Here is a 21,602-nt window from a genome sequence, read left to right as displayed (position 1 = left end):
TTCATGCGGGAATGTGCCTTTTAATTATAGGAAGAAAGAGAAAGACAAAGAGAGATACATTGATGAAATATTGATTACACACACAATCCTAATTTCAAAGCACTAACGTTTTGCAAGAGAAGTATTGTAAAATAGTAGAAACTATACTTCTTTGAGCACAGCCAAGAGTACAAAAGATATGAATTCCATTAAACGCAGCTTAGGCGATGATTCTTGTCAAGTTGACATTTGACGTTTCTATAAGTATGATGTGCACTGTATAACCGCTGTATCAATAATTTTTATTGTGCCGCTGTACATTGTTGAAAATAGTTGTTTCGACTTCGTTATAAATTTATAATTATTCACCGTTTGAATAATCACACAAACTACATACACAGTTTATCATTACATAGATCACTCAATTCTGAACTAAAGTCATAAGCTCAAAGTTGTTAAATAGCAAAATGGTTAGCGGTCGTGCTCTTCATTTCGTATTTAAAGTCGCAGATAGGACTTTAACAGCAAAATTTTATAGGGAAATCCTCGGAATGAAGGTAAAGTAAGATTGAATAAATTTTCTATTGAGTACTCGTACTTAACGCTGATTTTTTACGATCACTTATCAAGGCCACTGCGACAAGAACGAGACAACTACGTGACAACACTGACAACCGGTGTTTTAACCTACTATTTATTCAGTGAGACGAATTGATGAATTTATGTTCTGATTTAATGACTACCCAAACATTAATGCGTTTGGCTTTTGTAAAATGAATGTAACTATTTTTAACAAAATTAATTAATACATTACAGGTTCTCCGCCATGAAGAGTTTAGTGAAGGATGCGAGGCAGCTTGCAATGGGTGAGTTCATAAATAATATTGTTAATCTGTCAAAATACTTATTTTATTAATAAACACTATTTGCTTTATTTATCTCAAGGAATTGTATTTAATGAAATCCCAGATTTCTAAATATAATTAAAATTAAATTATACTTCCAGACCTTATGCAAACCGATGGAGCAAAACCATGGTTGGATATGGCCCTGAAGATACACATTTTGTTGTTGAACTGACCTACAACTATGGTGTAACGCATTACGAACAAGGAAATGATTTCCTTGGCATCACAGTACAGTCAAGTGAGAGTCTGAAGAGGGCGCAGACTAACAACTGGCCAATTAAAGAACATAATGGTCTGAAGTATGTTGAGGCTCCTGGTGGTTACAAATTCTATATTGTAGACAAGCCCCAACCAGTTGATAAAGGTATAATATTATATTTTTTACCTTTTATTTATTTACAATTTTGAAAGTAAAAGAGACTGAAACTTATTATTAAAAGAGTGAAGCTCTTTATTAATTAGAATCTTTTTAGGTTACTTAATTCTTTTTTTTTCATTTAATGAAGCTAAAATAAGTCTGGTATTGGCATGCTTATGACAAATAAATTACCATAGATATAATATATAATTAGATTCTCCTGTACCTGCCTTCGATGACTGATTTGTTTTTAACGATAATGGCGTTGCACCTGCGCAACATTATCACTGCCCTAGCCAGGCTATGTTTTATGACCCAAACTGCACAGATAAAATAATTCTACTATAGTACCTTTAGAATTCAGACTTACAGTATAGGTGAATGTAAGAAATACAGAAAAACAGTATATTCAGGCTATTCAATCTAAAGGAGCATTCTATATTTTTAATATAGAATATTGAATCAACACAGACCAATATACCTTTGTGATTTTAACAGACTATCAATCACAAGTATCCTCATGTATGTTTCACTTTACAAACACGATTTTAGAAAAACTTAATAATCCACCAATCAATGGCAATTTTGTAACTACGACCTATTTAGTGGTGTCCTTGAACAAAAAAGGCATTAGTTCTGGACTGGAATCCTATAAAATGTTATTACATAAATTTTTCTTGTTTTGAATTCTCATAACCTTAGATTTACCTTACCTATCTATCTTAACCTGCCTTACCTTAGAGTTGAGATTTAGTACAATAAAAATGTGTTATCAACATAGTTGCTACATTTACAAGACTTCATACATCTGTGTGTTGACTAAGGCATTTATAGTCTCATAAAAAAGCCAAATGCAACTTTATACATTTAGCGAAAATAACATTAAATTCTATTAAAAAGTAAGGAAGCTAAGTTTTTAATTTCACATTAGGCAGAGAGCGCACAATTTTGTACAGTGATATGATTTCCAAAAGGAATACAATTCCAATATGAGAACCCACTTAGTAGTGTCGAAATAGAATGTAGAAAGTTGAAACCCTTTAGATATGAAAAAGTTCAAATCTTTCTTCAGTACATGTATTTAATTTCATCACATACTTCTTTGTCCTATTTTCAATAAACAGCCAAGTGCCCAATTATACTCATAAATTGTCGTATATCATCACTAATATAAATACAACAATTACAATTGATAAAATGCTATCTATAGACCATCTATGCTTGATAAATAAAATTTTAAGCCTATGATGATCTTTATCAAAAGATATGTGAGTTACCAAGTAATATCTGTCATGTGATTTGTGAGTGATTTCAACTTTACTATATTCATAATATAAACATAATAAAGATTAAGGAGCACTATGTTTAGATATGATTTTCTAAGGATCATTTTGTTTTAGCTCTATGCAACAGTAATGAAATTTAACTTCTATTATATTGTGTAACCATAACAGTTTTTATTTATTTATTGCATAGATGGTGGACGAGCTCACAGCCCACCTGGTGTTAAGCGCTTACCGGAGCCCATAGACATCAACAACGTAAATGCCGCCAGCCACATTGAGATATGAGTTCGAAAGGTCTCAGTTGGCTGCTCCATCCGTCAAACCGCAACATATCACTGCTTCACGGCAGAAACGGGCAGGGTGGTGGTCGTGCGGACTCAAACGCAGTCCTACCACCAGCAACTACGCTAATTATTATTTTGTGGGTTTGAGTTTTATTAAGCGATGTTATTCCTTCACCGTGAAAGTCAATCGTGAACATTTGTTACGTACGTATTTCATTAGGAAAATCTGTACCTGCCTGCGGGACTCCAACACCGGTGCATCACTGAATACGAATGCACCGGACGTCTTATACTTTAAATCACGACAACAAAATTATTCTATTAATACAAAAATGTCCATGAATTTATATATGGTAATTACAAAAATACATTCTACGCATTACATTAGTCGCGTTATATTTTAAAAAGCATATTATTTAAACTGAGAACTTTTTATGATTATTTTTTTTCTGTTTACAGATCCCGTTGTCAAAGTTTCATTGGCGAGTTCAAACTTAGCAAAATCAATAGCCTATTGGAACGGTCTACTGACTTTGAAACTCTATGAAAAAACTGACAAAACTGCATTACTAGGCTATAGTGATGATCAAGCTAAATTGGAACTTGTTGATATTGGTTAGTTAATTTTTACTCTGCAACAATTAACATGATAACAATGGACTGTAGTAATATAACTTTACTCTAACTGCTGAAGTTAGGAACTCATCTACGCCAGAACCATTAGTTAATAATATTAAAGTGCTATAATTGATATGTAACTCAACAATGACGTTTGTAATTTTATCCGCTACTTTGTTTCAAATGTTTTTTTTCCAGAGAAGTATGATTAGATAAAACTTTCAAACATGAGTCGCGCGTCGATTTTATTGTAAACAAAAACATGTAGATATATATCTATGTATTCATATCAAGATTTACCACACAAAAAATACATTACGTTGTAATATCCTATAGGAAATTGTATATTTTGTAAAATTTGTATTTATTATGTTAAAAATATTAATCACATAACCCTCAATAAGATTGGTAAAATATTATAGATTTATCACTTCTGGTTTGAGCCCCGTGAGCTCACCTACATATTAGGGTGAAATAGGTGAGCCCCGTGAACTCATCTACTAATAGCTACTACATCTACTAGAAATAGCCTCTCAAGGCTATCAGCATTGGTAGGAAAAAACAAATAGATTTATGTACTTACCTACTTTTATTTAAATTTATATACTATTACTGGTGGTAGGACCTCTTGTCTTGAGTCCGCACGGTTAGGTACCACCACCCCGCCTATTTCTGCCGTGAAGCAGTAATGCGTTTCGGTTTGAAGGGTGAGGCAGCCGTTGTAACTATACTGAGACCTTAAAACTCATATCTCAAGGTGGGTAGCGGCATTTACGTTCTAGATGTCTATGGGCTCCGGTAACCACTTAACACCAGGTTGGCTGTGAACTCGTTCACCCATCTATGCAAAATATATATATATATATATATATATATATATATATATATAATTAGGCATGTTTTAATTAAATTTAATAAGTACAGCTGAAAAGTAACAGACAATCTTAGAGTATATGACAATAGAGTATAAACAATTCGAATATGAATATAGGCAGCTCAACGTAGGCTGTTACACGAGTGATTTGCATGACGATGTAATTTTTAAGTTGAAATGCGTGACGGGTGCGTGTTCCTTGGTTCGCGACAAATATTATCTAGCCACTTAGAATGTCAAATGTCTTGATGGATTTAGTAGCGCCGTGGTTAATGTCTGATTCACAAGCTGGATGCGTGCAAGGTCAAGTGCATCGAGTTCTTGTCGGCTATTGAACTTCAGCGAACTCTACAACTTCACGTGATGCGTTCGTATGACACAATTTCCTTCTTTTTTTTTTTAATATCCATGTGTCATGCGTAATTCACCTACATTTAAAGTACGTGTCTGAGAAATAACTCGAATAGGGTTATTTTTTGGGCAATCATTATGTTCAACAGACAGATGAGAAGATTTTCCTTACGATTAGTGTCCGACTATTAGCGGTTCACCGGTCATCGTTCTCGTCGAACCCGTCGCTTGTGACAAAGGGCTCGACGAGTAAATTAACCCATAGACACAGCCTGTTATACATAGAGTTTATCGCCGGATCTTCTAAATGGGTCTCGTTTGAAATCCGGTGGTAGATTCTGCGAAGCACGGCTCTTGCTGGGGCTCGTGTTAGCAACGTCGTCAGGTTTGAGCCCCGTGAGTTCACCTACATTAGGGCGACGCTGAAATAGCCTCTCAAGGCTACCAGCATAGGTAGGAAAAAAATTATCGGTTAATTATAATATCAGGGACTACCTGCCCTTTCCATTGTTGTCGTTGTAGTCAGACTCGCATACTCCTGGTGGTAAGTATTCACCGTCGCTCGTGGATTTCAAAATCCAGGAGCACAGCCTAGCTCCTCTTCTAAAATGACCGTATTTAGGAATAAAAATTACAATGACATTCTTTTTTTTTTCAGGTGAACCAATAAACCGCGCAAAGGCATACGGGCGCATAGCATTCTCGTGTCCATTCGACGAGCAGCCGGTCATAGACAAGAAGATCCAAGACGCAAACGAGACTATCCTCACTCCCCTCATATCGTTGGATACGCCCGGCAAGGCTACCGTGAGGGTCATCATCTTAGCTGACCCCGACGGTCATGAGATATGCTTCGTTGACGATGAGAGCTTCAGACAACTGTCACAAGTAGACCCCTCCAGCGACGCCGAACTCGATAAGTTCATAAAATCAGACAAGTCCAGAGCATAAAATTTAATTATGCTTTAAAATATCGGGCATGGGTACTACTACTAACCTAGATATTAAGTTCGAACTCGTAATAACTCTTTGGAAATATATCCTCCGCGAGAATAGGAATGAGTTATATTAATTTTATCGAATCACTTTTTATGAATAGTATTTATTAATAAACAGTTGTCGTGTTGTCTAATTTTAACCGTCGCTTGAATAGTGAATAGCTTCAGGTCACAAATTTAATCATTACAAATTCTTAAGTAGTAAGTAATAACCGTAGTAATATTTATAGGTTTTTCCTGTGTACAAGCGGGAAAAGTTTCGGTTTTTAGAAAATATTTTGTCGATGTTATTGTAGCTTGTTTGGAAACGATAATCATCGAATAGTATCTTTTGAATTTAGCAATAAACTTATAATTTCGAATGTTTTTTTCGAAATTAACACGATCGATGTTAAATTTGGACAATCCACGATTGCCTAATATTATATTTATTACATATGTACGCATTGTGATAGTCGTTTTTTTTTTCCTTCGAAAGAAATAAATTTGTATTTTAATATTAGGTACTAAGATTCAAATACATGTTAATAAATTATTTATTCGATTTCGGCGGTAATAGACTTTCTAATTGAAAGTCAAAATAAAGTACGTACCAATTTTTAAATTAATTAAAAAAAAAAATATTTTTACTAAATCTTGCTACATTCCAAATGTTTTAAATGTTTGCTGTGCTTTAAAATATTTATGTTTGTTAAATCATTAGATTATTATAAAAAAAAGTTGCTCACGTTAATTTGATATTTATATAAATAAATTTTCTTATATCTTCAAGGGTTTTTTTTTCGATGTAATTTTTTATTTATTATTTATTTATTTAGACACACCAACAGCAATACACACAAAACATTCAAGCTTAAAATGTAATGTGTAATGTGATCGACAAATAATTATGCTACCGTTTCTATGATTTAACTTCTTCAAGGCATGGTACCGGTATTTGGCCTGGATTCAGTCCCTCAAGGTTTTCATTTTCGATATTAACATAGAGTATTCGTTTATCACGAAACGTCCAGATTTTATCAAAAATTCCTAAAATTATATACCTAAATATATTTTTTCTCTTGAGAGCTTTATTATCATCAAATCTTTGGATCGGTGTTGCGGGTAAAATATTTACAAAACAAATACAAGTACCTCGCTTGTTTGAAAACTAATGTTTTCGATTATTACTTTTGATTCAGCCTTATTTAATTTAGTACCCGATCTTCGACGCGGTTTATTTTTAAAGTAGAAGCTTCTAGAACGAAATCCATAAAACAAAAAAAAAACGCTCATTTCGTAAGGCGTATTTTCATGAAACGTTGCATTTACATAGCGAGTTATTGTTGTTTCCTATCAAACGTGTCAGAACACATCTAATATATTATCTGTGGAACACATTACCGAAATTAATCAAATATCTGCGGACTTTATTTTTAATTTGAGATATCAATTGACAATGAAGTCCTCAAAATTGTATTTATTTTGAAAACAGTATAAAATTAAAAACCAATGAAAGTCAGAAATATTTGCGTAAAAATTTAATCACGAATATTGGCCCGCTATTATTTTAATTTAATTAGAGATACCACTACGTTAAAACGGCAATTAATATTTTAATTCTATTATTTTTGCCAATAGGCCAAGTCTAGATCGGCTTTTCTTCTCATGTAAGAAAAGAATCATGTGGGTGATACTATAATATTACAGTAATGATATCATACAGTTTTGAGGCATAAAAAATTCAAGGCAGCTCATTTCAGGTGTTTATTTCTTAATACAACTCTTCTATAACGCAGCATCAGGTCTATTTAATGGCTAATGTAAATGTTCGGTTAATAAACTTTTACTAAACAGCCTTCAAAAAATATAGCTCTGTTACTATTTTATTTGATGTACATATCCGATCCTGTTGAAGGAATGGTAAACAGTCGACGTCGCCCTAAACACGTCATTAGGGATCCTCCCGATCCATTAACGGTGCTTTTAGGTACCACAAGCACCGGTCACCGTCCTCGTCCAACCCGTCGCTGGCGACGAAGGGCTCGACGAGTGAATTAACCCATAGACACAGCCCACGGAGTTTCTCGCTGGATCTTCTCAGTAGGTCGCGTTTCCGATCTGCTGGTGGATTCTGCGAAGCACTGCTCTTGCTAGGGCCAGTGTTAACAACACTCCGAAGCTGAAATGGCCTCTCAAAGCTGTCTGCAGAAGTATAAAAAAAAATATGACTTAAAAAAATCGTTTAAAACAAACAGATCTTCTGTTCTGGTTATAATTTGAACTTAATAATAGATTACTTATATAACTTATAGATAACTTTTAAGCGGTAGGCAGTGGCATGGCTCTGCCCCTGGCATTGCTGAAGTCCATGGGAGACGGTAACCACTCACCATCAGGTGGGCCGTATGCGCGTGTGCCTACAAGGGCATAAAAAAAAAGAAGAGACCTGCCACCGACACAAGAAAAGTGTTCAATCGATATATTATAATACAAGGGGAATGAGTAGGCATTTCTGTAAACGCCTGTACGAACATGACATGGACGATATCGAATTTAAATGTATCAAGCTCGCTCAGTTTTAGAACCGAATGCCTATCTTAAAACAATTATAGATTATCGTTTATAAAAATCAAAGTTAAATCACTTCGAACTAGAATTTTTCGATAAATGCTGATTGTCGCTAACTAAGCTGTATTTGTGTTGATACTCGTATAAAGATTTGAAGTCGCCGTGGCCTAAAAGATAAGACGGAAGTGTAGTTGTATGAACCGATGAGACAATGCCGGTGTTCAAATCCCGCAGGCGAACATCTTTTTTTCTTACTTAGTACGTGCTCACGAACGAGTTGCACTAAAAATTACAACATGGAAAATTTATAAAATTTCCAAAATTAGGTACTCTCTCTACTCTACTCATCTCTCGGTGTGTGTGAACACAAAACGAGGCTTACAGATTTCTCTTGTAACGTGTATGGTCCGGTAGCCACAGTGCAATAAAAAAGGTTTGCGTGAAAAATATCGATCAAACAAAAACGTCTTAAGTACAAAACCCAATGTGAACGACATCGGAAGTGACTGTCGAGGCGAATGACTTACCGATCGATCATAAATATATAGCGAAACTACAATATCGCATGTTCGCTGGCTTATAGACGGTTTCATTGCCCACTCAGAATCGTTTAGCGTTAAAAATTTTTAGATCATAATTTTTTATTTATTGCTTAGATGGGTGGACGAGCTCACAGCCCACCTGGTTGTTAAGTGGTTACTGGAGCCCATGGACGTCTACGACGTAAATGCGCCACCCACCTTGAGATATCAGCTCTATGATTTCAGTATAGTTACAACGGCTGCCCCGCCCTTCAAAGTATATTCATGTTAAGTCAAATTCCATGAAGCATTTTTCGGTAATTAAAAAACGGCTGCGTGGTAGTCTCTTACTGTTTTTTAGCCTACCAGTCTTCCAGTAGCCTGGAGGGGTGAGGAGCTATGGTGGCTTCACCATGGGAGGAGGACGTGAACACGGAGCTCAGCCTGAATTCTTTCCGATCTTTCAGATTCTTGAAGATCGTTTTATGGAACGCCGATGTGACTCCTACGGTTCAAACCGAGGTACGGTATTCAGGGTCACTAGCCCCGAGCCAAACGAGGCGATCAAAAGCTTTCACTAAAGTAGATAGATAAATATTGTCCGTTTGTTGACAATAATATGACGGTTTATTGGTCTAGGATTTTCAAATTTTCTGATAAATTAATGAAATCGATCAATTAATATATAATACAATTTGTCCCTCTTATGGCAATTACTGCACTTACAGTTACAGTAGCATAAAATTTCTGATAAATTAATGAAATTGATCAGTCAATATATAATACAAATTGTCCCCCTTATGGCAATTACCTATTACACTTATAGTTCCTTAGCAAAACGTGCATTCTTCAATCTGCAATAAATGAGTGCAAGAATAGTATTTTTGAGCTCTGAAGAGACTCTAGAAAAGTTGAAAACATATTTATAATTGGCCCGTCTTGGACCCGCGACCTCTTGAATGAGACACGCTTTTTGTTTTAGCGACCTGCGCGACCAAATGCGCAAAGTACGCGGCATGTAGATGCTGTCTACCTAAATAAAAACCTAAACTTTAAAAAAAATTACAACTGTAAACTTGTCAATAGCACTGAGCAAGTAATCACTACGTTATAGGTCAATAACCACCAAACAAAAACAGGAAATCAGTTGACAGACCGGTACTGAACTATTTTGTTTTTGCCTATTTATATAAAGATGTTGAGATGAGATGATTTATATAAAGATCCATATCCGTAATAATATTATAAATGTGAAAGTTTGTTTGTGTGTCCTTTCACGTCGAAACGAAATAACGGATCGATATGTTTTATTTGAAAGTGATAGTTTTAGGTCAGGAAAGTGCCATAGGCTATCTTTTATCCCGAAAACATCTCGTTCATGCGGGAAACGGTTTTTTTTATTTTTAGAAAAATTAGATAAAAATTTTGAGAAGAAAGGCACATTTCTTTGAATACCCGAGCGAAACCGCGGGTAATCCAATAAATTATAAAGGTAAACAAAAAACCCGACTACGTTAAAAATACTAGCTAAAAAGTATAACATAAAGGTATTTTAAATACACATAATATGTTTGCATGTTTCATTTCTTTGTTTTACCCGCCTACGAGCTGGTTTGTATTCGAATTCACTATCAGCTAAAATCTGAAATCAAATTTGCTTCACAGAAACCGAATCCCAATAAATCAGACGGCAACGACAGTATTTTTCCTGAAGATCTCAAGCTTAAGGTAGAGATTGACATTGAGGCATATACCTACTCTGAAAATCTGCAATGACATGGAAAAAGTTCAATGGATAAACAACTGACAAAAATATATATTTAGACCACTTCACAACAACAAGGGTTTTTCAAACTCATATTTAAACTACAGACTTGTGAGTTTAAAGTCGCACAACAGCAAGGTTCTATTGTATAGAACCAATAGCGGCCTGAGATTCCAACCGAGGTCGCAATTTAGTACTTATGTGGAAACAGATTGTTACACAGATCATAATAGTAGCAATGAGAGTATCCCGGACACATAACCGTACTGGCAGCAAACCTCTATAAATATTATAGCACATGGCATAGTTCATAACCTTATATAACAAATAAATAAAACATACTGTCTATGCCCTTCAGGCCAGACACTAGCCAAGGATGCATTGTATTTAAATTAAGAAGAGCTTTAGATGGATGGGAAGGTGGTGTTTCGGTTATGTCGAAAGATAAGTAACATTTGACATTCTGACTACAAAACTCCATTCGCATGTTCATAGAAAGAGTTGACTTAATTTTATCTAGTGTGGAGTGACGTGGCCTTTAGGCTACAATTTAAATAACGAAAAAACGTATGTTAGGTAGAGCTGGTATATGAACCCGCTGGAATTTGTTTACCAATACTAATTCGATATATCGGCTCTATAATAAATGGTTAAGATCTCAGTGACAGAAAAATTTGTAGAAGGATTCAAATGACGTAATTAGCAATGACAATAATCTCTCGGGTCCCGAAAGAGCAAAACATATTCCCCAAAACAAAGGTGAGATTTGTACCCATGTTGGTCTTCCCTCCATTCGTGTATTTATGCAGAATCTTGGTCTCTCAGAAATACTGATATAATTAAAATCGACGCCTTTGATATGTGGTGGTGGATACTCATGTTACAAATTATACGGGCCGATCGCAGAACTAATTCATCAGTCATCCGTGAAATAATATATAACAACAAGACTTTCAACCTTCTACTACTAGCGAGTCTCTCTGGATACGTCGCTGGTAGAAATCCAAATAACCTAGAAAATATAGTATGCGTAGTCGATGGGAAAAGACCACACGATCGATCATTCACGCATTGTGCAGACCAAATAAAATCCCTCACAGGTCTGCTTTTGTCTGAGGCATTCAAGAAGACTGGGAAAAGACAGATATAGAATTTTAATGAATCAATTTGTTAGGAAAATTATAGTTTAGAACTTGTCTAAGCAAGCGATGATAACGATATAGAAGAAAATATAAACAATATGTTAGAAATTAAATAGGTATGTCATTAAAGCTTACTGATTCGTTGGCTAATCGGATCCGTTTGAATCGACTTTCGTGAGTTTGATTTTTCTTTTTTCTAGAAAACATTTGTGTGACTTACAAGCTCTTTATTGTTTTTAGGTTCTTAACATCTAATTATGAATATATTTCCGCACATATAAGTATGTATGCCAGTCTGTGATTTCTATTGTACAAGATTCCTGTTCACAGCGGACCGTAGCTGAATTTCTCGAATGAGCATTAAAATTTTATATAATATTCGCCGTTTCACAACAGCTTTTAAAAATTATCAGATAATTCTATTGTGGATCTTAAGGAATAATTTCGTATATCGACATTCGTAGTATTTTATGCACATTACTCATGAATAATTAAAATCCATGTTCGCATAGCGTGTCCAAAGATAACGGATTTACATTAAAAGACTGCGCGGTACCGAATAGTTTAAGCGTGTTCGTTTCGTTCGTTTACTAAAATCCATTAAAAAAATTAGATTTATATTCGGTCTATTTTAAATAAATTATAGTTATTAGAGTGCACTAGTAGGTACCTACATGATGTTCTACATTTTATATAATAACGGCGCTCGATAAACTCTATCAAAATTCCGTCAGTGATCTACATCGAACCTTAATTATATATGTTATATTAAAATTGTAAAAAAATCGAGAAGCCACTTCCAATAATGAAATCCGTGCATTTATCGAAGGAGTCTCCAATTATCAGCGGCTGCTTCAATGGTTTCGCATCGATAATAGATCTACGACCTGTCATAAATTTCATTGCAATCGAGGATCCGGCTGATCAATTCGGTCGGTGGAGCCGGGAGGTCGAGAAAGGCGCGTGCGCGAGCCCGGGACGCGTGGCGGCGGGCGCGGCTCGCAGCGGCACTCGGCAGTGCGCGAGTCGTCGTCGCCTGCCGCGCCGCCGTCATGGCCGCGCCGCGACGCGACCGCTGACTGCAGCCAACGACCGCGCCCGACTCCCGACAACCGCGCCTGCGGTCTCACGCCGTCACCTAAACTCTTGCGAGTCGGTCTCCCGACTACGTCCCAATCTGCTCCAGTCTATCGAGGTGTCGGAGTGAGCTTTGTTCTCGACGGTAACGCGCGCGAGTTTCCGTGTCCCGCGATATCCATCCGCCGTCCGCTCTATGTTCGTGACGATACATAGGTAACGTTATCACGTACGAAAACATTTGCTATAATCCGGCCGGAATCTGTCGCGGTTCGTCACGACATTTCTGAATATCTGGACTCTTTCTGATCGGATTCTTCCTTCTTCGTGTCAACCGGTAACCGACGGTCGTGTGTTGCGCGTCCGACTGCTCCGATGCTCTGTCGGTTAGTCATTTCCGAAGATTTCAATTAGTTACAGTAAAAGTAAACGCTTAAAACTAAGAATGTTTGTTTAGAAGCTTTTTAGTTTTGACTACAAAGGTGTCTGGTGGCGGTGTGCGGGTGTTACATAATGGTGGAGTGGAGCGTCTTACGAGCAGGCGTTCGCTACCTCGATACCTTCATTATAACAAACACCCTTACAGGCCTTGAGTTTTATCTAGCTATCATGCTTACTTTTGTTATTTTGCTACAGTTTTTTTTATCTTAGTATATTCTTATGTACCTATTAGAGGCGAAATTAGCTGAAATTTAGCTCTACGAAGAGTCCGCATAAAAATCGTTTCAATTCGTTGATGTTGTGGATATGGAACGCTGCAGAGGTCGAGTTAACGGTAATCAGTGTTAATTATCTGAGTGTTGATGTTCCATCATAAGAACTCTAGGTGTAGTAGGACATTCTGTCGTTGGAATCGCGGCCGTGCTCATGGACCGAGAAGTATCATTGGTCAGGCGGCTCTCACTATGCGGAGTTGTAGGAAAACCACCCAAATACGAGGTATTGCTTACCTTTATGTTAAATATTTAATGCGCTTTTTTAACTGTACAAAACTACTATTATGCTTTATGTTAAGATTTATTTCTTCAGTACAACGGACAGGTTTTAGGACAACGTTTAATTTTTTTGTTGTTTTTTAAATAACAATGTTTTGTGTTTAATTACGTTTAATATTGACTTTAAATAAAATCAACGTACTTGCCTATTACAAAAAAAAAAAAACTTAACCACCAGTAACTTAACAAAACCATTAATAACTTTAATAATACAGTACGATAGATAGTCTAGCTTCATCGAAGTGTTTTGATCGATATAGTTTGTAGACACAAAGGTGGATTCCACTCCACTGCGCTTGACGGATACTCACGACAACAACGTGGGTTGGTACTAGCGTTTGTATTATATTATCTTTCGTAGGGGCCCAATTGTAAAACGGAAGATAGGACTACGTTTTCCTACAGTGCCAGCAATTGGCACTCGCTTTGAATTTAGTATACAGTACTAAGAATATACTTACAATTGTATATTTTATTGTGAATTCTGTTCTCGTCTTTAGCCTTGTCGTAAATTGTTAAGTATCGGAAGTATATTAAGAAAAATATTCTAATTATATCGGTATAGTGTTTTTTTTTTCGACGTCGCTAAGCTGGAATATTCCCTTAGACTACCAGGGAATAGGTAAAGAAAAAAAGATTTTTTTATTTGTTATTCCCGAAGGAACAAATGAATAAAACTACATACATTAAGACAAAAACTCATCTCATCTCATCTGAATAATCAACTAAACACTATAAAAAACACTATACGTATTTTTTTTTATTGCTTAGATGGGTTGACGAGCTCACAGCCCACCTGGTGTTAAGTGGTTACTGGAGCCCATAGACATCTACAATGTAAATGCGCCACCCACCTTGAGATATAAGTTCTAAGGTCTCAGTATAGTATAAAAGTACTTAATGGTTTTTTGTCTTTGAATCAGACAAGGTTGCTCCTCATGGTCATCGACGCTCGTTGCAAGCACTGAACGTGACACAGTTACGAATAACCACCACCTTAATATAATTTTACGAACTCAATATATTTATATAATTAATTGTTATTAATTTCATGGTTTCCGTAGTTGGTCAGATAAGCCCCTCGACGTCTCACCTGGTTTCGCCGCACCCCACAGATGCCACAACGTGAGCGCCAGTGCTCTAACTGGGACACGAAGTCTAAACCTCAATCATTATATTGAATACCGTTCTCTCCTAGCCTTCAAACCGGAACTCATAGACGCTAGCGGAAATAATCGGGTTAACCCTCGCATAGCGCACAATATTCACAACTAGCAAAAAAACATAGTATTATACTACTTATAAGGTATAAATATATTTACGTTTCTGATCCAGACATTGCTTATTACGAGCTATGGTAACCTCATAAGAAATAGCAATGAACAAAAGCAATAAAATAAAATAAAAAATTTGACTGATTGATGAGATGAAAAAAATATATATTTTATCAATCAGTTACATATAAAAACGAAATTAAGTACTAATCTTATTTTAATTATTATTTTTTTGTATTATTTTCTGACAGACTCGAGTGAGGACTAGTACAATTGAATTTCTTTTACATAGTTGCATTCTAAAAATAGATCAGGGCTTAGATTATAGGCGTGCCACAAACAAAACTAGGTTTACGGTCGGTTTGACACATTTAACCCGTCTTATGTCCGTTGCGGATTTGGTCAGCTGGAAGAAAATTCGTGTCTCACTTTTAATATATTCGTCTCGCTTTTAATATATTTAAATGTATCTTTAACATTATTTTATGTAAATTAAAGAAAAAAGTGATCGCTTTTTTAAAGTGTTATTCATATAATGTTGTTTTATACCAATTTAATAGTGTTGTGACGCAAAGATTCGAACTTACAATTTCAATGCTAAAAACATTCAAACGTTATTAGTTGTGAATTTTAAACATATTATTTATATGATTTAGTGGTAAATAACGTGAATAAACTACTATGAGTGAACGCTAAGAAAATAGGGCCGAGAAAATCAGGATTGTATTTCCGTATCATTTGACAACCTAACAGGCTACTCATAATGTGATACAATATGTTTCCACTTAAAGAAAATTTATCAACACGTTCTTTGAACAACAATCTGTAGTATAAAATAAGTTTTATAAACAGTTAAAGAAGCGATTATGTTGTTTTCTTCGGTTTTCGCGAGACATAGACATAATTAAAACTGTTTTTACGGTTTAATTTCGCTTTTATTATTGCTATTATATGCGGACGATCATGATCGTATTATTCCGACGAGCAATTAACATTAGACTAACGTGAGCTCGTCTATCGAAGATACGAGTAGCCTACTGTGGCCTCTTGAAGCTATTTGACTATTTTATTAAGCTTGACTATTTAGCCGTCCATACGTGATACTACAGGTCTGACTATTGCTTCACAGAAATAGCCGCGCGTTCCGCTTTGATAGGCAGGATAGTCATTCGATTTCCATTATAACTTCGACCCAGCGCCCCGGGTCATAGATTGGAAAAGTGAATCGTAACTCGTTTACTTATTAATTGTTAATTGCTAAGAAAACGTTTTTTAGGATTGTATTCAATTGTAAATGACTATTAAAGAAGACCTATCCACAGCAATCATGTGTGCAAACAGTTTTATAATCTGTTTACGAGTCCCAATCGGTTATACGGGATAAATTTTTATTACGTTTAATCATCAGTAGGTCAATCGTCAGACGCGATTTTATGTCAAACAAATATAAAATATATTTTGTAAATATCACTGTTTACTTAAGCGTCGAACTATATACAGTTATTAATTACAATACATTTATGGGTTTCTTAGGAGCTTCGCTCGCGTTGAGTTTTATTTATGGGGGAATAAATAGTGTTGAATTACTTTGAGAAGGTTATATTTATTGTTAATCAGCTACCACTTAAAACGTTGTGGTGCAAATGACCAATTAATTGAGTGCTTTAGATAGAGGTTAAAAGAGTTAGTTATAGAAAACTTTGGGTAATATGCGTAATAATAATTTGGTTGCATTAACGAAATCCGAAATATGTTTCTCTTATAACATTTTCAAAATCCATATAAATTTTCCGATTATTGCAGCATATATATATCACACACAACGCACTTTACCCAATAAGCTAATAACTAATAGTAAAAAACATAAAAATACATTTAAAAGAAGAAATTTATCACCGGAATCAGAACCTCATTCCAACGTTATGTTAAAACTACAAATTCATTAATTTACTTATTTTTTACATAAAATAACAGAAACTTACAACTTCACAAAACATCTGGACATGTTGGAAAGAATGATGTCAATAGAAAATTTTGATCACTTTGTCCTTTCAAGATCACCAGGACAACAAAGCGAATTATCGTTTAGAGGTAGTTCAAAAGTCCACCACGAGGCATAAGTTTGAAATCTGAATAGAATTGGTACTCCACTCCTGGGAAAACTAAAATCGCTTCGACGGCTGCCCGTCTCTTCGAAGCGGATCACACGATTGCTTTGCGGCAGAAAGAAGCAGGTTGGAATCCGTTACTAGGTACGAACATGATTATCTAGAAGATTGCACAAAGTGGGAATGAGTTGCTCGCTCCAGGCATTTCAATATTGTAGTAATTGTTACGTTATATTACTCATTGTAAAAAATTCATATTTAAAAAAATAATCTAATATTAAAAAATAAATAAATAATAATTTCATATGTAAAAAAAAAAAGACATGCCCGCTGAGTTTCTTGCCAATTCTTCTCAGGACGGAGGCTAGTTCTTGTGAATTGGCGGTAGTTTTTTTGACGTTCAACAAGTATGTACTTTCATTTATGTTGAATAAAAATTTTTGATTTGATTTGATTTGAATGACAATTAAAAAAGCTGAAGGGTACTATTAAGATACTACTAGAAGGGACAGATAATTGGCTAGTAGAGTAACAGAGACTTAGACAACTAATTAATTTAAAACCCATAAACCACGAACAGACAGACAAGACGCTGCATTAAAAATTTAAATATTATTATGTTTACGTAATAAAATTGTTTATTTTCACTATGGCGCCACGGCCCATGCTATAAACCGAAGTAATCGGTAATTAAAATTTTCAATTACTTTTCAACGACCACGAAATGTGAGTAGGCGCTCTAAATAATTTTAATATCGTTTGGGCTTCATTCGTCGGGTGTACTATTTACGGGAAGGACAATCCACAACGGCAGCGTCGCGCTCTGTTGCCCCCCGAAGGCCATTCCAAATTTAACTGGAACCAGCTTAACCGACACCCATCAATCAAAACGCACATTGTTAATTTTGTACTTTCCTAAAACTATAATAATAAACCCGGTGCGTTACTTCAACAACAATTCACAGAGGGAATAATTATTTATTATGCTTATACACGCAGGCCACCGACACGTTACGTGTCTAACTATTTATCTGCACCGTAAAATGCTATGTATGTAGGTTGTTTAACCGTTTATTTCCATAACCGCTTATAGTACACTAAGGAAATTGTGGTTTGAGTACAGTAATTACGTCACGTAACGTTCTAAACTATTATCCATTCAGGGTGCTTCTATGGCACGGCGCGGACTACTTATCTCACTTATCTTAAGGTGCCTAAGCCTCCCTAAATACCCCTATGACTCTGAAATTTACGATACGAGAAGATTTTAGCGAGCGCCGCGTTATCTGTGTTTTCAGAGAATGTTGTGAGCGCTGACAAGCCGGTCGGTAAAAATTCTTCGATTAACTACCTACCTACATCACGCAACAGTGTTAGATTGCTTCAAAATACTTGTACATCAAAAATATAATATTTCCATAAGTGCATTTTGTATTAGTTTACTATTGAAATGAGAGTTTGAATGAGTTCGATTGACGCGTGTGTTTACTTACGTCGCCTCAATGAGATTTATCATTGTGACGCACACAGTACGACGCTAGATACGGGTAAAGTTTATGTCCGGTACGTTAAACGTTGTTTAGTTATGATAAAAACGCAATTGGCTTAATATTCTATAATATAATATAATTTTCAGAAACCTAAAATGACATCAATAGACGAGTTTGTGAATTCACCGGCATGGCTTGCAAAGGTATTGAAAATTAAATAGTTGCTCCGACATTGAAATTACGATTCATCATAATATTTATCGAATACGGTAAAATGCATCATGACATATTCATTGAATAAAATTATTAGTTTTACAAAATAGAGTATCAATGACGTTGTATTACGCTGTCAGAGTATTAAAGTCAAAGCTAAATTAATAAATCCAAAATGAAACTTCGTAAAACATAGCTCTATAGAGATATTTATGCAAGTTTAGTTATTTCACGATATCACGCGATCCTCATATTTTCATGTCTAATTTAGCGATTGTACTGTTCAATGGGAATAATCGTGACGACCCACAAACATTTAATTTAATTACACTTTATGATAAAACACTATTTATCATAAAACAAAATGGACAAGGTCATCCGTGATTTCAACTATTCACATTCTAATCTGTTTTAATGTATAACGACGCGATCACTTCTTGGATTAGATAATACTAAATTAACATTAAATACTTAACGAAAGAAAATAGCGAAGAGCTTGAGTTCACAAGAAAAATAAATAGAATTCCAAAGGTTTTATACAGAAGCTGAATAAATGATTGATTTATCTAAACAAATCTAAATATTGTGTCAACTGTTCAAATTATCAACAAATCAAAATATTATGTCAAATGTTAATCATAAAAATAAAACCTGCGAAAATTATAATTTGCGTTACTACTGGTGGTAGGGGGTCTTGAGAGCCAGCACGGGTAGGTACTACCGCCCTGTTTATTTCTACCGTGGAGCAGTAATGCGTTTCGATTTGAAGGGTGGGGCAGTCGTTGTACTGATAAACTGAACCAAATTTAACTGAAACTCATGTCTCAAGGTGGATAGCGACATTAACTAGATTGATACCTGTGGGCTCCGGTGACCACTTAACATCAGGTGGACCGTGAGCCTGTCCACCCGTCACAACAATAAAACAATTAACTTGAAAAAAGTATTGGATCTATCCTAATGATACATTTAACTGCAAGAAATATTCACCGAGAAAAACGTGAAGAATGATTTGTAGTAAAATAATTCGTTGTCTTTTTAATTTTAATAAGTCGTTCAATTATTTTGGAACAGACACAGCTAGAATAAAAAGCACGACGCTCGTGAAAACGTACTAAAATCCTCTATAATTATGCGTATGAGATCACTGGACTTAGATGTAACATTTCCGTAATACTTTGTACATAATGATGTTGGTCATTACGTGCTGATCTCACCCGATCACAGGTGTTATTCGACGTACACCTGATGAAGGCTAATTTCGTATCTATGAATTATTTAAGTACAATATAGTTGTGTGTTGCATAATTTTATTAATGATTACGCGCTTGGTAAGGCATGGCGAATTGTAAACACTAATAAATGAAGTCTGTTGTAAGGAGAGCGGTTAACATTTTTGTTTTAGTTCTGCCTATTTCTGCCGTGAAGCAGTAATGCGTTTCGGTTTGAAGGATGGGGCAGCCGTTGTAACTATACTTGAGACCTTAGAACTTATATCTCAAGGTGGGTGGCGCATTTACGTTGTGGATGCCTATGGGCTCCAGTAACCACTTAACACCAGGTGGGCTGTGAGATCGTCCACCCATTTAAGCAACAACAAAAAAAATTTTTTTTTTACTTCGGAGCCGAATTAAATTGCAAAATTCAAGTACTAATTTTTAATTATTTTTGAACAGTTGCTTTTTTTTATTAGAGTTGAAGTATATATACATAATAAATATTTTTATGGCTCCATAGAATTTAGTTTTGTATAATCTTAAAAAGCGATGTTTTGATTTCCAGATAACACCACTGTATGTTTCATACGTGAAGCAAAAACTTTGTATCCCTTTTTACGGAAATTGCGCGGACGGAGGAGTATGAAATTTCCAACACTTATAGAGAATATAGAGAAGGAGTGCACAATGCTAATATTTTTTAAAAATAATGCATAAAAGATACATTAAATCAATAAAGAAAACATTACACACACTGCCATGTATTTGACACACACACACACACATGTACATATATATTTCTTTGTTATTGTCAAACTTTAGTTAATGCTTAAAGTCTGTGGTCAAATTGAAAATAGGTTAATATTGTTTATCTTTAATATTATTTGTCTATAGTGTAGTCTTGGCGAAATCTGTGAATAAAGAAGTATAATAGTCTTTGACAATATAACCATAATAATGTTCAAACTTATAATTACAATTAATTATAGTCGAATTTCGACTACTGCGGGACCACTAGTTATTAAATTATAATCTTCCTATTGTTCGATTCATTCATGAGAGTAAATATCCAGACAATTTAATAATTTTATTTCCGCTCTTGACCTGTGGCTGATGTAATTGAAGCATATTCTATAAATCACTACGTTATAATTGATTCCTAATGAAGAGCTAAGGTTAGGTCGTCCGGTTTAACTCGTGCCGATTGAGTATAATTAAAAGAAAAAACCCGACACCCGTTAACTAAAAAACAAATTTATATATTTTGGAAGTGCACTTGTCTAATCCTTGCTGTCACACTACTGTTTTCTTTATTAATAGACGCATCAAAAAATCTATCTATATAGATAATGTAGAACAATATTTTTTTAAAACACTGAGATAAGATATAAATCTGTGTGAAAGGCAATAAATTATTTTATTATTATTACTAGTGGTCCCCCAGTAGTCGAAATTCCACTATAATTATATGAAATTATAAGTGTGAATATTATTATGATTCTATTGTCAAAGACTATACTTCTTTAATCACAGATTTCGCCAAGACTCCAATACACAAATAATATTAAAAACAAAAAATATTAATCTATTTTCA

At 35.1% G+C, this 21,602-nt stretch overlaps 2 protein-coding genes across 9 annotated transcripts in view; both read left to right on the top strand.

The window, feature by feature from the left end:
• Positions 1–223: 223 nt before the first annotated feature.
• On the top strand, positions 224–6,427 carry Cjhbp (cytosolic juvenile hormone binding protein 36 kDa subunit). Of its 2 annotated transcripts, NM_001044203.1 has the most exon segments (5): positions 302–536; positions 796–845; positions 986–1,251; positions 3,275–3,430; positions 5,317–6,424. In NM_001044203.1, coding segments are annotated over 5 exon segments (855 nt in total). In that variant the 5' UTR covers positions 302–446; the 3' UTR covers positions 5,610–6,424.
• A 6,142-nt stretch (positions 6,428–12,569) lies between these two features.
• LOC101739469 (uncharacterized) overlaps positions 12,570–21,602 on the top strand; it is a 31,060-nt gene continuing 22,027 nt past the window's right edge. For 2 of the 7 annotated variants that reach the window (XM_062670488.1, XM_038013369.2), the window contains exons 1-2: positions 18,380–18,651; positions 18,725–18,781. In XM_062670488.1, coding sequence (XP_062526472.1) covers positions 18,734–18,781 — 48 coding nt within the window. In that variant the 5' untranslated portion in view covers positions 18,380–18,651; positions 18,725–18,733. Of the gene's footprint in view, positions 13,098–13,347; positions 13,651–18,379; positions 18,652–18,724; positions 18,782–21,602 lie in introns of those variants that run through there. The other 5 variants (XM_038013368.2, XM_062670486.1, XM_038013367.2 and 2 more) reach the window with 5 other exon arrangements.

This window comes from Bombyx mori, chromosome 10 (genome assembly GCF_030269925.1).
Source record: "Bombyx mori chromosome 10, ASM3026992v2".
Taxonomy (NCBI): Eukaryota; Metazoa; Arthropoda; class Insecta; order Lepidoptera; family Bombycidae; genus Bombyx; species Bombyx mori.
Note: the sequence above shows the minus strand (reverse complement) of the source record. Positions and strands in the feature narration are given on the sequence as shown.

Bases quoted from the DNA above. Each gene is read 5' to 3' on its own strand.
- Cjhbp (XM_062670354.1), top strand. From the start codon at position 447: ATGGTTAGCGGTCGTGCTCTTCATTTCGTATTTAAAGTCGCAGATAGG. The intron at 846-985 runs GTGAGTTCATAA...TTATACTTCCAG, and splicing joins TGCGAGGCAGCTTGCAATGG to ACCTTATGCAAACCGATGGA. The intron at 1,252-5,316 runs GTATAATATTAT...TTTTTTTTTCAG, and splicing joins GCCCCAACCAGTTGATAAAG to GTGAACCAATAAACCGCGCA.